The 17,272-nt window shown below is 39.6% G+C and overlaps 1 protein-coding gene across 1 annotated transcript in view; it reads right to left on the bottom strand.

Annotated features, from left to right (window-relative positions):
• LOC124171470 overlaps nt 1-17,272 on the bottom strand; it is a 142,129-nt gene that overhangs the window by 23,190 nt on the left and 101,667 nt on the right. Inside the window, exon 2 of the mRNA XM_046550642.1 lies at nt 884-1,213. Within this exon, the coding sequence (XP_046406598.1) occupies nt 884-887 (4 nt within the window). The 5' untranslated portion in view covers nt 888-1,213. The remainder of the gene's footprint in view (nt 1-883; nt 1,214-17,272) is intronic.

Here is a 17,272-nt window from a genome sequence, read left to right as displayed (position 1 = left end):
TCCAATATATGTCAAAAATAGTCCAAAAACAATGCACTTTAAAATGTTTAATTATTGTATGAAAAATTGATGGAAATAAATACACTATTCCGTATAATTCTTATGAAAGGTTTATTATTTCAGAAAAAAATGCTTTGAAATTTATGGAAAACCATATTAACGGCTCACGAGCGAAAGTAAATACTCGATTATTGCAGAAATTCAGACTTTAAATTTTTTCTCGTCTTAACGGCTTCTAATGATTTAATGGGTGAACCAAATATTTAAATAGCCATAGTTCCTTGATCCTTGGACATTATCCTATCGGACTGTACCAGTTTTGCTTACCAAAAAATAGTGAAAATTTAGGGTTTTGTCAAGCTTTTTTCGATTTCCGCCCACTGTGCGGTGTCGACATTAACCTGGTCGTAACGACAGGCGCCAAGGAGATCACGGCTTAACGTCCCATCCAACGGACGGAGCTGCTCTGAAGTACTTAAGTAGTCGTTATTTCAACTACATTTGAGGGGTTGAGAAGCCAAGGGGTACATGTGATTTATTTCTGAACAGAGTTAGGTAAAAAGTTAATTGTTGGAAGATATACACAAAAACTTGGTATCCGGGATAAAACCAAGGGATACGAGTGAGTCTGTTATGTGCAAATATCGAGTGGAAAATCAAATGCACTATTGAACATATAATTGATCTCGTTAATTTTCTAAACCTAATTTCTTTACCTAACTCTGTGTAGTAAACAGAAATCACCTGTACCCCTAGGCTTCTCACCCACTCATTTCACTTAAGCATGTGGTAAAAAAATCAAACGACGATGTATTGTGTACAATACGCCAGGACCGAGGAGGTTAAAAAACAAAAGAAGAGGTGAGAGCGGCGACACACTCACCCATTGCGGGAGGTACTAGAGTAGGGTGCAGTTGCAGTCGCCGCAAGGCCGGCCCTCCACGGAGGCGATGGTGAGGCGTCTCCGGACGAGGCAGCGCCGGCCCTGACACTCGTGCGCGACGCGGGCCTCGATGGCGCGGCCTCCGTCCGCAGGGTGACCCTCCTCTGCGATGCGGACTACCCGGCCCGCAGCCTCCAAGTAAAATAACGAGCAGTCGCGGCCGAGGGCGAAGACGCCGCCGTGAGCCTCCCGCCGCACCAGCACCTGCACAACGTTCCCGAGCATTGCAGCGCCTCCGGTGAGTGAGCGCGCTGGGGTCGGAAGGCAAATCTGCAAAGGAAAAATTGGCATGTAATAATAGGGTGGTTTCCTATTATTTTTTTATTGCCTAAATCGAAAGATTATTACTCCTGGAGTAAGAATTTCACACTTTTAGATTTTTACATGACGATATCTATTTTTTGCAATTAAATGAAAAGTGAAAAATTTCAAGCGCGCGAAAACGCGACGGCTAAGTATGAATGCCGGGAAAAGCCCGCGTGACGTCATTCTGGTTCCCGCTGCCGCAAAGTGAGGTAACCTTGGGGCGAGGATGTGTGCGCCGCTGACATGCAGGCTGCTAGCAGGTAGCAGAGTACCCTGCAAGCAAGTAGCGCTTGGCTTAAATAAGGATTATTAATACCTTATCAAACGAAGGAAACTTTCCGACTATGCGCTATTTTAACGGGTGATTATGTCCCCGAGCTCTGTGCCTCATGCATGCATTGGTAATCTCAGACGATGTAAAACTCCAATCTACTCTTACAGAAACTAGGTCCCTGTGACGTCACTTGGAGTGGCATCGCATGGGCGCCAATCTGGCCTTTTTCCAATGTGGTTAAAATCGACCAATGCCATTCGTCTAAACTGGGATTTCTGAAGTCAAATAATTTGTATATTATGAATACACTAATGATGGGAAACGAACCGCAATCAATGCCTTTTGTTTTCTTCTATGATAGAAACTACCCTATTGAAGCTGAAAGTGGTATATGCTGTTCTGGGACTATGCGTCCACTCCAACGAGTGATGGGTCGGAGGGTATGAGACTATGAGGGTTCTAGATTACAACTCTTAAGGATACAACGCACCGGGGCCGGGACCCAAGCCCGTGGCTTATACGCCCGATCACCCGGGGAGGGGCTGGAGAGGTAGGAAAGAGGATAGAGGCGCCGCCGCGATGGGAGCCCGCCGACGCCTCTGGGAAGAGATAGGAGCGGAAGGGAGGGGACGAGGGAAAAATACCCCAACGCTATAGAAGCGAAGGAGGCCCTACTGATTAGCGAAACCAAGCGTGAGCTATTAATATTCTACCAATCCTAGTGGATTTTCCTATGAGGAAGAAAAATCCTTCGATCGAATCGGTAGATGGTCGGAGGGTACGAGGGTGGTCTGAAAAGTTTCCGACCTCAACGTGAAGATGGCAACACTAGTAAATAAAAGCTATGAAATTTAATTGTTTATTTGTTTACTGTTACTAACCAAAGTTTCAGCCATTTTGGACGCGCAGTTTTTATGTAACAGTCATTTTAGTGAGTTGATGTGAGTGATTTTGTGATAATGGACAAACTCGAGTATCGAGCTGTCTTTAAATATTTGTTTCTGAAAGGCAAAACGCCTACGCAAATCAAGGATGAGTTGGATTCTGTGTATGGAGACTCTTCACCTTCATTTACAACAGTGCAGTTTTGGGCAGCTGAATTGAAACGTGCCCGTAAGAGCTTGGGAGACGATGAACGTTCGGGACGTCCAAAAACTGCAACTACAGACGAAAATATCGCCAAAGTTCACCAAATAGTGCTAGAAGACCGCCGAATTAAAGTGAGAGAGATAGCAGAGGTCATGAACATATGAAAAGAACGTGTTTGTAACATCTAACATCAACATTTAGGAATGAGAAAGCTGTCCGCGCGTTGGGTGCCGCGTTTGCTCACGTTAGAGCAAAAACTTGTTCGAATGAACATTTCCAACGCTCTATTGGCGAAGTTTAAACGCAATAAATCCGAGTTTTGGCGCCGACTAATTACTGTTGATGAAACTTGGATACACCACCATACGCCCGAAGCGAAAATACAGTCCAAGCAGTGGACTGCACAGGGGGAACCGGCTCCAAAAAAAGCTAAAACTGCTTTTACTACGCATGCTAAAAGCTAAAACTGTTTTTTTTTTCTGGAAAATACTACGCATCATTACTTGACAAGCTGAAGGCAGAACTTGCGGAAAATCGGCCACATTTGCAGAAAAAGAAAATCCTGTTTCACCAAGACAACGCACCGTCTCACACCTCAGCGATTGCAATAGCTAAAATCCACGAATTACGGTTTGAACTGCTTGACCATCCACCTTACTCACCAGATCTAGCCCCAAGTGACTTCTTTCTGTTCCCCAATCTAAAAATTGCTCTCGGAGGACAGAGATTTTCATCCAATGAAGAGGCAATCACCTTCGTAGACAATTATTTTGCACAGAAAAGCGCCGAGTACTATTTGGACGGGTTGCAGAGATGGGAGCATCGCTGGGAGAAGTGTATAGAACTAAAAGGAGACTATGTTGAAAAATAAAAATAAAAATTTCAGAAAAAATATTTTGTATTTTTGTTAGGTTGAAAACTTTTCAGACCATCCTCGTATATCTGGAACGGAAATATAATAATTGAAAATGGTGTTCAATGTTCTCAGACAATGCATCTCTTAGATCATTAAAAACTAATTACACGCCACAAAAAAATGAGCGTTTCTTAGCTTAAGTAGTCACAGCCTCAATTTTACATGAAAATAACTGAAAAGTAAGTCGAAGTCGACTATTTGTGAGCGCATCATTCATCAACGTGTGTTGTCTTTCTCCCTTCCCTTAATATCTGACCTGACTAAAAAATATTAGGGGGCCCAAATCGAGGATCTTGCTCCGGGAAATTTTATAAGTGGTGAGTTTTAAGTTTTTTAAGTATTTTAGAAGAGTCATATGATCAACATTAGAGTCATGATAACTGGAATCTATATATCTTGACACTCCGGGGGAAATCGACGAGCCTGACACATTTTTTCCTCACACCCATAACGAATTTTTTAGGGGGCTCGAGCCCCCTCAGGCCCCATGGAGTCGTCGCCACTGCCTCCACCAATTGTAAATTATTATTATACGCAGATGATTGCAAAATTTTTAAACAGATTGATTCCCCGATAGACTGCCTTGCTCTGCAGAAGGCTCTTAATGCCATTGACCAATGGTCTGAGATCTGGAGTCTGAAAATTAATCCAGCCAAGTCTACAATCCTACCTTTCACCCTACGCAAGTCTATCCTGAGTATAAATTACCGATTATCTGGACATCATATTCCTTCGGTCACCTCTCAGAAGAATTCAGGGGTTATTTTTGACTCTACGCTGCTCTTCCGTGAGCACATTAAATCCATTTCCACCCGCGCTATGTCTTTGGTGGATATGATGTATCGCCACGGTGAGGTGTTGGATTTAATTGCTCTACGCACCTTCTTCCTTTCCTGTGTCTCTCCGGTCCTAGAACACTGCAGCCAAATCTGGTCTACGGCCCCACCTTCTTCATTAAAGCTCCTAGAACGCCCGTTGAATTTTTTACCTTCTATTGTCTGCTAACGCCACTTGCCTTTTCGTAACTTCTCCTTCAATAAGATAAGATCCTCTCTTGGCATTGCTGCTTTACCTGATCGCCGTATCTTCAATGACCGGAGACTCTTCTTGAATATCATTAATGGCGAATACAGATCATCTGACCTTCTTTCTTTTTTTCCGCTTCGTGTTCCTTCGCGCACGACGAGGTCGAGTGACCTATTTCATTGTTTCACACCCCGCCTTTCTGTCTCTAAACGTTCTTTTCTATTCAGACTTCCTTCATCCAACAAATCATATTCCAAATGTGTTCCAAATTTTGATCCTTTTTTCATCCCTCATCCATCTTGCACCATTACTATCGTAATTTTCCCCCTATTCCTCGCACCACCCGATGAAATTTACTATTCTTTGTTATTTATTTGTAAATACGCTTGAATATTTTTGTTCATTATTGGTTACGTTGCATAATATTATTAAATTGCTTCTCCTGTTATTGTAGTCCTCTGTAATTGGCCTCTTGCTGTTTTTGGAAAGGATTAAATAAATAAATTAATTTTCACAGATTTTTATTTGGTACGACCTGTTTCGACGCTAAGGCGTCATTTTCAAGTATCTCAATTACATTCTCGAACGCCATGACGCCTTGGCGTCAGGACGCGTCGTACCAAATAAAAAAATCTGTGAAGATTTACAAATGTTGTATATCTTCATTCAGCATGAATTTTCACCAGGTAAAAGCCAAACCGATCGATTTGAAAAGCTAGTCGATAAAACCGCAGTGCACTCGTCGACAAGAAATAATTTTTAAGCACACGAAAAAATTAATACTTTGTAGTTTTAGTATCTTAATCCAAAAATAACACGAAAAATCTAAACCATGCCCAGTCATAGAAAAAATCTTATTTGTGATAAAAGAGACAAAAGTGGGTGTGAAGAAGCAAAACTGGTATCTTCACTTTGAATAATACGCTGGATTGCAATACTTAATTCATAAGCAGCTCATAATATGCATATAATTTACCGAAGGGTAGCTGAGAAAGGAGTGATAATTAGCAGGCGTACCGGGAACGGATTGCAGGCGACAGGAAATGCTCAACACAATACGGAGAGAGGGTGGGCAGACGGAATAACCCTGTGGAGGTTGGGGTCGGTTAAGGAGTGGGTGAGGAAAGAATTTGACCATTTTTTCCGGGAAGGGGATCTTAATGAGAGGGTGGGTGACAAACACTTGTTCGTTCATGAGAATATTTATTTCACTTTGTACTATTTCAAACTGTTCTAAAACTTCCAGCCTTGTGCCCTTACTTTTGAAGTGGAGAACTTCTGGTTGAAAATGACAAGAATGAAACGTCTAAAGCAAGTGTTTGGCGAGAAGTGACGTTTCATCCCCATTTTTCAGCACATTTTATGTTCTTTATTCTGGTAATTAAAAACCACCTTAAAAGCGATCGAAAATAAAACCGACAGTAAGAAGAAATGGCTTTCATTTATTGATTCATTTTGCACGATGATGAATCTTTTTCTAGTACCAGAAATGATCTCCCATAATTGCGGAATACCATCTACAGAAGTTATTTATTGTAAAAAAGGGATGCTATAGACTCAGTAGCACTTTAAAACAGTAGATATTTCATCTCGGGTGGAATGACAGGTTAGGACTTTTATATCCACCAAAGTTTCTTTGTGTGACTTGCTCAACACGTTCAGGCCCTCTAGAAGGAAGAAACAAGCGAAAGTTGGAAAACATGAAAGAACTGACCCCCTTCGGACCTTATATTTATTATAATGAGTATAAAATATTCCCATGAAACCACCGCTAAAAGTTCCAACTGAAAGGCAAAATCTAGCCGCAATATAACTTTCCAATGCTTTGGAACCCGGAATTGTCGAAGAAAATCACACACACCCAATGAGATTAATTCAGTAAATATAAAGTAAGCAATATACATCATTCAGTAAAGCCAGTCTATTACTTGACCAAATATCCAGTCTCTTAGGTCTTCTAAAACAGTTATGATTTGAAAGGATCACCACATGACAAGAAATAAAAGGGATATTACTTGAAAATAATTGAGAGACGTGATGGGTAAAATGATTCCGAAAGATATGGCAGTATTACAAAGGGCATTCATTAACTTCCTCAGAATCTCGCGGCTATAGCCTTCGTAGTCGGAAGATCTTGAAATAAAAACCAGCGATGTATCTCCTTTGGAAATGAAGAAAGAATGCCGCATGAGGCATTGGGTATGCTGGGGAGTGACGTAAGGGGAGGTTTGGAGTCAGCGGCGACACAGCGAGGGTGAGGTTGGGTCGAGAGGGGGGGTCGTAAAACGAGGACAGGCGGCGAAGGCGTCGTGTTAGCGACCCCAAGGCACGCTCCCCGGACAGATTGAGAACGTCACAAAAAAACGGTTCCATAACAGTTAAAGCGGCGCCGTCGAGAGATTTGTGGTGTATTTTATTATAATAATTCCATTCACTGATTTCCCGCCCAAAATTTAATTGTTAATGAGAAGTGCGAAAAAGGCAAAAAAAGTAAGAGAGGAGGATAATCTCAGCATGAAATTATTGCATAGAGAAAACACGGAAACCTAAAATTTTTTTGCACGGCATAACTGTCATTTGAATAGAGGTTAGTTAGCGAAAATGATATGTTAAAATTAATATCAGCTAAATTTTATTACCTTAGGTGCAAAAGCGTTCTGTTCTACATAAATTATACATTATTCAATATTGATTATTTAATTTATTATTAATTAATTATAATTATTTAATATTGATTAATTATTTAATATATAGTATATTAACAGTTCACAAATATCAATTATTTTGCTTCACACACGTAACTGCCAAGAAAAATGCATAAAGAAAAGTAAAATCGAAACCTGTTGCATCGAGCTTATTTGGTTTATATGGTATTTATGTATCGTCACTATCCCTTCTATAGGAGTAATCAATAATTAGTTTTTTCAGCATGACTTTATGGAATCTACTTGACAAAATGAGAAGTAAAGAAAACTTTGTAATTCCACATAAATAGTTTTATTCGCCTTTATGTGGGATTAAAAAGTTTTCTTTAGTTTTCTGTAATCAATATTACGCAATAATAATGAATATCAATAAACGATAATAATCAATATGCAATAATATGGATCTCGGACGTTCATAGCCACTTTCTGACCCAACGCAACGCACCCACCAGCGCACAAATAATTTCAAGAAAGTTCATGAACGGAAAGTCGTGTCGCACGTTCACAATTGCCTCCTAAATTTGTAAAATAGGTTAACGCTACTGCTCATTCAATGCCCTGAGGTATTTTGCATATCCAGGACGATAATAAGACCAATAGAAATATATGGACCCGAGTCATGAATATTTACTCGACACCGAAAAAAGGAGATAACCATAAGAACAATGCACCTCACACCTTTGCATCAGTCCTTGGACTACAACAGATGATAGAAAAAGGAAGAAAAAAAAAACAATCAAAAAAGAAGTGAGACATAATCTCAATGAACAGGACACATTATGCGCTGGACAGCAAGAAGGGAAGATCATGCCTCATTTCAACAAATTTGGAAAAATAAATCCTGACGGTATGAATCCTTCTAGATGCCAAAACAAGTATTTATGGATATGAATTACATTTAAGTTAACGGAAAACTGGACGAAGCGGATGAAGGTAAGAATTGCCGGCAAGAGCAAATGCAGCCTTGGGTTTAACTAGCAAGGGGAAAACGTAAGAAAAGTCATTTTATCGTTCGCAGGGCAGTACAGAGGGTATGACATCCATTCATCCAAATAAATCCTACGTAACAACACCTTACTTAGGTGATACAGTAGATTCCGTTTAATGGTTCCACCGGTAACTTGGGACAGCCGCTTCATTGGGGCAGATCTTGAAGAACAGAACCCACAAGAGGAATATCCCAGAGTATTCTCCGCTTTATTGGGACAGCATGCCGCTTTATTGGGCCATGAGTCGGCGACATAGATTTTATACTCGCGACGAAATTAGTTTTTTTTTGTTTTCAGAGTACTATTTTTTTTATTTTCCTCCTTTGATTTACTATTATTTTTCACAAATGTACCTATTCTTGCCCTATTATGAAAGCTCTTGTTGTTATACTATCGGCAAGAGGATAGGACTTTTCTTTAATAGGACTTAATAAAAGACATTTATTCAGCGTCGCCCGAGGCTATGAAAAATATTTTTGACTAAATTGTCATAAATTAACTAAACTCGCCGATTTATTAATCAAATTAATAGTTTAATAAACTTATATTGCATTATAAACATTCTTTAGTCTTGTTTCTATCATTGCAACGTTGGTTTATGCCCATATACAAGATAGTTCGCCTAATTGGGACAGCCGCTTAATTGGGGCAAAGTACACAAGTCCCGATATGTCCCAATTAACCGGAATCTACTGTATTTCTAAAAATGTCTTGTCATAGAAAATATGATTAGCGCTTCGATTCGTTAGAATATTCGCTTATTGTTAAATATTAATAATTTTTTAATGGAACAGAGTAGAGAATTGGCCAATAACGAATGAAAAATAACTACGTAAAACCGTTCATTCTGTGCTGACACTAAAATTATAAAAAAATGTAAAAGTAAACTGTCGTCTTGCCTCGTGTCATCTTCAAGGGCAAACAATTCGGCGAAATGCACTCCGGACCAGAACCAGCGATTTTATGGAGCGTAAAAACAAGTTAGGTTTTGTCCTCAAATCTCGACGAGCAAATTAAAATTCTCGAAGGAATTAGTCATCGTAACACTTGAATGTAGGAGAGACTGCGGACTCAATGGCTTAAAAAATAAAAATGCCCATTCTACTGAAAAAAATAAATGATTTTTGAGTGATGAGAAAGTTGAGGAAAACATATTTCCTAAGATGGGAACGATCTCATTAGGAAAGAGTGAACCACACGAAAGGGGTGGGAAGATTAAAAAAAGGAGAATATTTTCGAAGGTTCTTTTTGCGAGTCAACCGCCGAACAGCTTCAGTGTGAGTTGAGGTCACTCACTGGGAAGTCAACAAAAGCGCTCCAGAGAAGAGTATTCCATCAATGTGGCGTCGGCTGCGTTCCGTTGTGAATAAGTGCAAGTGACTGGTGCAAGTGATAGTGACTCGCTTCAACAAAAAAAGCCAAATTCTGGTTCGCGCAGAATCAGACGCAAATGCTACTATGGATCAGTGATAAAGTGAGAAGATTAGTGTTAACGCCTAAATTAAAATACTGTGTTCCACCCCAATACAAGAACGGAGCCCTCTTAAAGACAACGAGGACAGCCATGGATAACAGGACGGTGCCGCAAAGGTAGGAAAATAATCAATCGATAATATTGAAATATATACTTGCAACATTTTAATGCGAGTGTAAGACTCAGAGTCTAAGGCTTGTCGCAAATAAGAAATGGACAATGCACATAAAATTGTGACGCGGTGATGAGTGCAATGAGATCCACTTTTTTCCAATATTTTGCAGTATAATATTTTTCATTGCGAGGAATGGTTTTGGAAAGCAATGAATTTGATAGATGACATCATCATGTGTATAAATTTTGTTTAATATCCCTCATGTTACTTTATTATCCCGTGAAAATCGGATCCATATGTCCGTCTGCGACGCGTCGAGCGGCTTCTGTTAACCAATTTAAATGCACGATGGAAGAAAACAAATTTAGAGGCTGACTTGAGGATCCTCTTTTGTAATATTTGTGCCTTATGTGCTCAAGACTCCGGCTACTTCACCCAGCGCCATTTTATTCAACTTACGTGATTTGACTTCAATTTAAGCATTATTCGCAAAGGACTCAAAATATTTCGTGACAAGGTTCTAGGTGACAAGGTTTATTATTATCACGATTATTAAAGGCATAAAGGAGATCAAAAAAGTTTTCACTGCACGTATATTGTAACTTAAACTACACGTAGATTGAGGCCTTCATCAACATTTTTTAAATTAGATAAGTATCGCCACCTGAATAAGGATGCGGATTTTTACAAGCGTCGTCAACAAAATAATCTCACAGACGGCCTTGGTTATTGTTAAGGTTATTGTGGCTGTCAGTCTATGAGGCAGAAATCAAAGAGCGTATTTGGAAATTTTTATGAAAATAGCACTTACTTCGTCTCTCTAACCTTCCTTCAGTACACAGAAAGATGATCGAAGTTTGGCGGAATATACAACTAACCCAATTCGCCAGTTTGCAACCTAAATCCCACAATTTGAGCAGGAAAATTTTGGGCCATCTTGGAAGAGTGTCATTGACTACACAAATGTATAACGATCTGATCGTTGGATTATTCTTCCTCATAGAATAATCCTCCAAGGTCGTTAGAATATTAATGGCTTTGCCTGGTTTCGCTGGTGGTAGGACTCGCCCGCCTCTGTGACGGTGCGGGATTCCTCGTCCCATCCCAGGAGGCGTCGTCGGGCTCCTATCGCGGCGGCGCCTCCTTCCTTGCTCCTTCCCGTCCTTCCCCTTCTGGGTGCAGAGGTGGAACGCTCGCGCTTATAGACCCTGCCCCAGGAGTGTAACCTTGCGAGCCCGCCCTGGAGTCTCGTTTCCACTGTCCTCGACTATTCAGGGCAGCATAAGGGCACCTAACTTGTCCGCCAGATTTGGGCATTGACGAGTGCATCATTTTCCCATGATTCAAAGCGTGAAAAGCTTGTTTAGGAGGAAATCAAAGGAAGTGTAACATGGCTATAGGTGAGGGGATGTATCTTGTAGGTACTTCCTAAACAAAATTAGCTACTACGTACTAAAAAACTTGAGAAACTAAATATTTAACAAAATCTTAGAAATTTAAAAAATACCCCTACTTTACTACTGCTAAAACAAAATGGTTGCCTAAACATTAAAAGTTCTAAAAATATGCTCTTCTCCGACATCAAAAACTCTATACCACTTTCACGAGACACACCATTGCACGAGGACATTGATAACATAAAAATTGTATACGATGTGGAATATGAATGCTTTCGAATATATATCATTCATAATATATTCCAATCATTCCATGTTTCTCATATTAATCATCGGCTTTAGACCCAGCAGATGGTAGCACCCGCGTGAGGATGTCCCAATTCATGCTCCCTTTAGGGTTGCCAACCCAAAATTCGGCCACCCAAATCCATGCTTCCAAATGCCTAAAGCAGGGGCCTTCAACCTTTTCTAATGCAAGGGCCAAAATCGATTTCATATGTTCCGGAGGGCCACAATGCTCCACCTTAATTTATTTCCACACCAATAAAATAAAAACACACATAATTTCAAAGTGCAATCATCTTTATTGGTTAAAAGGTTCAATCAATCAATGCGATTTTTGACACTATTTATTTTTGACGTGTGTGTCCTAATTTGGTTTTATTTTATTTTTTATTATTTTTATATCATTCTCAAACCACCGAATACAGCTCATATTGGCCATTTTATATCGGGGTATTCAACAAATTTAACAATTAAACGTACACGAACAACCATGCCTTGGACAGGGGAAATATACTCAGGAGGGACTTGAACCCGCGACCTCTAATTTGGCATGCGAGGACGTTACCCCGCCACCACCGAGACAGGCAATTCGTCGCCATGCCGTAGTCAAAATGCCGTAAGCCGTGGGGCACGGCTTATTTGGGTAGTTGTATGCAATATTTTCTTTAGTTTCTCAGGGGCGCAAGAATTACCCGGCGGGCCGCAAGCGGTCAGTGGGCCGCGCGTTGAACATCCTTGACCTAACGAGTCGGGACACGGCTATAGTTGACCGAAGCAACGCGTCAGGATGAGTATGAAAGAGGCCGCTAGCTTTGGCCGAATCACGGCAGGTTTGGAGTGTGGGGAAAGGCTGTGGGCTGCGAGGGGTTTGCTTTCGCCTCGTAAACCCCTAAAGTGGTCCGGAAGGGGCTACGGGGGTCGCTCGCAAGATGCGAGACTGCAAAGGGCCAAAATAGCCGAAGACCGCTGCTGGTTTCAGCTTCCGAAACACGGCCACAGGAAGAAGGAATCTATTCGTGAATCCGATGACCGTAGGTAGCATCTGCATTGGGCGGATTAAGGGGGGGAGGCACGGGGGTACGTGACCCCCCAGACACTTAAAAAAATAGACAAGATTTTTAATACGGTTACCATTACGTGTGTTTTGTGTATTATTGAGCGTCAATCATTTAATTCCATATTACAAACTTTCATATTAAAATAATGAGAATATTTCGGGTATTGATTGTTGTACGTTGTTTTTAATCGCAAATAAGTATGAGAAGTCCGTTTGCCTGCCACGCCTGTGTCCCCTTCCCCAGAAAAAAGCCTTGGCCTTAAGCACAATCGCCGGGAGAGAGGTGATCGATTGCAATCAGTTATATAAATAACGTAATGGCGACTGGTTTTTATTTATGCCAATTATACGATTTATTCCATCATTGAAGTATTTGATCCTGTAAAGTACGTTAATATTAGGCATTAGCATTTCACTGAACGCGCAAACTCGTTCAATTCCGGTTGTGTCGTTAATTAAATGCGGTATAATTGATAGTTCTTCAGCAGATTTATCTGTCGACGGATATATGATGTAGATAGGCGTATTCAATAGGAAATTTCTTGAGGTTGAAGTATCACTCTCTTACGCGGAGGATACCATATTCAACACCATATTTCTTGCAATATTACGTGAAAGTCTGGTTGAAAAGATGTTAACATGATGATAATATCCTTGGACAGTTCCCGAAAGCATAACGGCTCCTCTACAGATGTAACTCATGTCGATATAATTTTAATTCAATTTAAATTAATTTATGAGCGCATATTTCTTGGAAGCCATCTCTTAAAATATTTGTTGCATTAATTGAAACCTTCCCGGACACCGCCAAGAAATTACGAAAATCGAATGGTCTAAAATAGCTTCCTTTAAGCGACTTCCTTTTTGACCCACGTACCCAGCTAGCACTGCGTTTAAATTTGCGAATGGAGGACGGATTTATTTCAGGGATATTTCTTTGAGGGACCAGAAAGTAGCTTGTGAAATCATTTTTTGACTCCTTCGCGTTAATTTTATGAAAATTTAGCACATTCCGTAACTACGTAATAAATAGCTCCTTTCAGTAACCGTTTCATCTTGGCAAATAATTTAGGCGGAGATTCTACATAACTACTTATTGAGAGAAATGTAACAAGCGCATCAATGCAATCAAAACACTCGCTTGCCAGTCGAAGTGTTAGCGTATTTACTGAGCATAACAGCAAAACAATGGTTTGAAGTGAATATAAATCGTCAAGTGATATCGTAAGATAGGCGTATAGGCGTTAAATGTTTCTGTATCGGCAATTTTCAAGTCTATATTTGAGTACTGTATTAAATACTGCGATGAGGGACCAAGGATTGTTTGGCATTCGTAATGCTTTTAAAGCAGATCAATCATGTAGTGAATAACTACATGCGAGTGTTTCCTGAAATTATTGTCCCGTAGTATTCATCAGGTGGTACATAATACCATGAAAGAGCATTTTAGTGTTGTAAGAATAAAGGACTAGTTTATTAGAAGGATAAATGAGATAAAGGGTAAATGACTAGTTTCTTTGAAGGAAGGTAAATAGAGCAGTGACAGTGTTGGCTTCACATCTTCACTTCGATCACATGGAATAGAATGCGGAGAGAACAATGCACGAAATTTTGCTCCGTATTGGGAGCAAAAATTGAAGAAAACCGTTAAAGTTCGTTAATTTTGCAAAAAAAATCATTAGCAGGAATAAGTTACACGAAGAATTAAATCTTGAAAAGTGACGTATCTCATTAATATGAATAAGTATTCCATACAAGTAGGATTGCTTTACTACTAACTTTCTTTATTTTTACAGCTCTAAGAGGGTATTTTTCGTCCTCATTCCCTCCCATAAGTAGTTTCGCCACTCGTGTAACTCCATACCTACATTCTTTTGGTGGTTCATTTTTTACTACATTATTCTTGGGGCTCTCAAGATAAAATAAGTTAGCTGGAGATATAGCATTAATGAAACTGAGAGAGAATTCTCAGTCTCAGATTTATAGCTTATTTTTCACACACCCTCTTCCCGTATAATATTTATAGAATTCATCAATTTAGAATGCAGCCTTAAGATGAAAATAGGAAAATATAGAAATATCACGCTGAATGCAATGCTACGCAAGATCTAACTCTTTCATTTTATTTCTACTTCGGAGTTCATAAACATCATTAACTGTGAATATTACTTGGAAAATATGAGGATAACTTAAAGGAAAACGATGCCAAAGAAAACAAATCGTTAGCTTTAACTATCGAATTTTAATTCTGTCAAGTATTTATACTATCAATTTCCATTAAAATATATGCTACCACCGAAAACATATCTACAGCGTGAAAAATTCCTACAATCTTTATAGTCCACTTGTGCTCAGGCAAATTATATACGCTCAAAGAAATAAATAATTTGACACATGAAATTCATTTAATGCCCGAGGATTAACAAAGAAGAGCTTTGAAAGAAACGAGTTGACAGGTTGTTCAACTTTCTCTTCGCTGTATATCTCACAGCTGGAGGATTAGGCGGACGAGGGAATATGCTCACACACCAACGGACCGACCAGCCATCCCAGCCCCCGAGTCGTTGACCACCATCCCAGGGCTCCCCCGCTGCTGCGGAAGAAGAAGAAAAGGAAGAGGAAACCAAAGAAGACCGACGAACTAAGTGACCCCCCCCCCAAAGTGTCCCCTAAAATGGTAGATAGAGCACAGACAATATAAACTATTATGAGAAAGTTATATGTATCCCCATCCAGTGACGGGTATCAGACCCAATCCAGTGCTATTTATTTACTTATTTATATATTTATTTATTCAGAGTATATATTATTGTTGCAGAGATCTATTCAGAATCTATATATTGTTAAGTTACCACCATAATTTACCTTGGCACGTTGGTGACTACTGTTTTTGAGTTTATTGTATATGGTTTATTGTACCGTAATGGCCTGACGGTGGTTTTACAGGTTTCCCACCTTCTTCGGGCAAATGCCGGGCCAATACCACTCCCGTACCAGTGATTAATTCCCAGTAACGCTGAAGAGGCGCAAGCCTAGAGCGGCTTCACGAGCTATTGTTTTTGTTGTTGTTATTTCATATTCTATGTATCTATTTTGCTCGTGAATAAACGTATTTTGAACTTGAGGGAATACGCCCTGCAGCGCGTGGGTTACCTTCTGCGGCTGCCCATCACAAAAAAGAATTCGGATAATATTGAAAAGGGCATTGAGGAAATAACTCTATCATTACATCTATATAATTTTTCCTCTAGTCTCGGTCTCATTCACACTACTTTGAATAAATAATTAAATGGTCTTACTAACCTTCAAACAAAGGGAAAGAAGTTAACTGAAAGATTAATAACTTAAAATTTAATTGGCTTCTGGAAAGATGTAATTCTTCGGCCTTACGATTATCTGGCAGACGTTGGAGCGCGAGATGTTGCAAGGAAAGTGGATGACAAGTTTTATTTATAAATATAATAATATTCATGTGAATTTTGTCTTCTCAAACACTCTCCTGTAGTTAGGAAGTAACTTGAAATATAATTTTGAGGAAGTAACCTTGCGTCATGTTGTGGGAGGATTGTATGTTCAGGATGAAAAAACATTGGAAATAATGAATTATGAGCTCATACTAAATGACAATGAATTGCTTTCCGCATTTAATACATGCTCTCCTTCATATTTCTCAACACTCACTTAAATCATAGACGCAATGAAAGTTTTTGGAAGCTAAAGAAGAAAAAATTAATATAGAAGAAAGAGTATCAGAATATACCAGCAACAAATTAGAAGTGGAATGTTTGAAAGATCATTCACGAAATATTTATTGGGATCTCTAAAAGTATGAAGTAGCTATATTAGAATCAACGGAAAAAATTAGAATCATGGAAAAAAATTGGAATCAACGTAGGTTTTCATTCTCGTAGATGACTTCCTCAAGATATTGCATACTAAATTTGAGAGTCGGATAAAAAAGCATTTTTAAATGTTTAAATTCTATTTTCGCCAAAAATTATTTCCACCGATCTATTACTATGCTGCCATAATAACCAATGCCAACAGCACCGTTTATCAAAAGCTCTTTCGGAGCACGTATACTCCCTTCTGTGAAACCAAAACACCAACATATATATCACACGCACTCGAAAACGTCGGACAGCAGATGAGGTCGACCGCTATACACCCCACCTACGCCCCTTCGACACAAAAGCGTCACACATGGACCCATTTCCCCGCTGACCATATTTTACGGTTTACGACTGTATTTTTTTCTAACGCTTCACAAATCTCACAAAAAAGAGTGTGATCTTATTTTCCGTCCAATAGAGAAATGAGTTGTAAAAAACGCATATTTTTCGGGTTTTTAAACCTTCCTGTTATATATATTATAAAGCGCCCAATAAGGGAAATTATGGCCAAAACGCGTTTTCCTAAGATTTTTTAAGAAAAGAGTAATGAGAGTCCCCTGAACACAAAGGTATGAGGGTTAATGTTGTAGAAAATAATGCTTAAAAATAATTCAAAGGAGATATCGTACATGCCCAATTCAATACCGTCTACGTGTAAAAGGTTTCTTGGAAATATTGCTATGCCAATTTTTCTTACTGCCTCTACACGTATATTTACAGATTCCGGATCATCAATGATCTACCACAGGGTGAGGTTTTTGGGTTACTACCGCCTTGGGTCAGCCCCCCACCCCTTGGGTCAA

Source organism: Ischnura elegans, chromosome X (genome assembly GCF_921293095.1).
Source record: "Ischnura elegans chromosome X, ioIscEleg1.1, whole genome shotgun sequence".
Taxonomy (NCBI): Eukaryota; Metazoa; Arthropoda; class Insecta; order Odonata; family Coenagrionidae; genus Ischnura; species Ischnura elegans.
The sequence above is the reverse complement of the archived record's forward strand: the minus strand, read 5'-3'. Positions and strand labels throughout refer to the sequence as shown.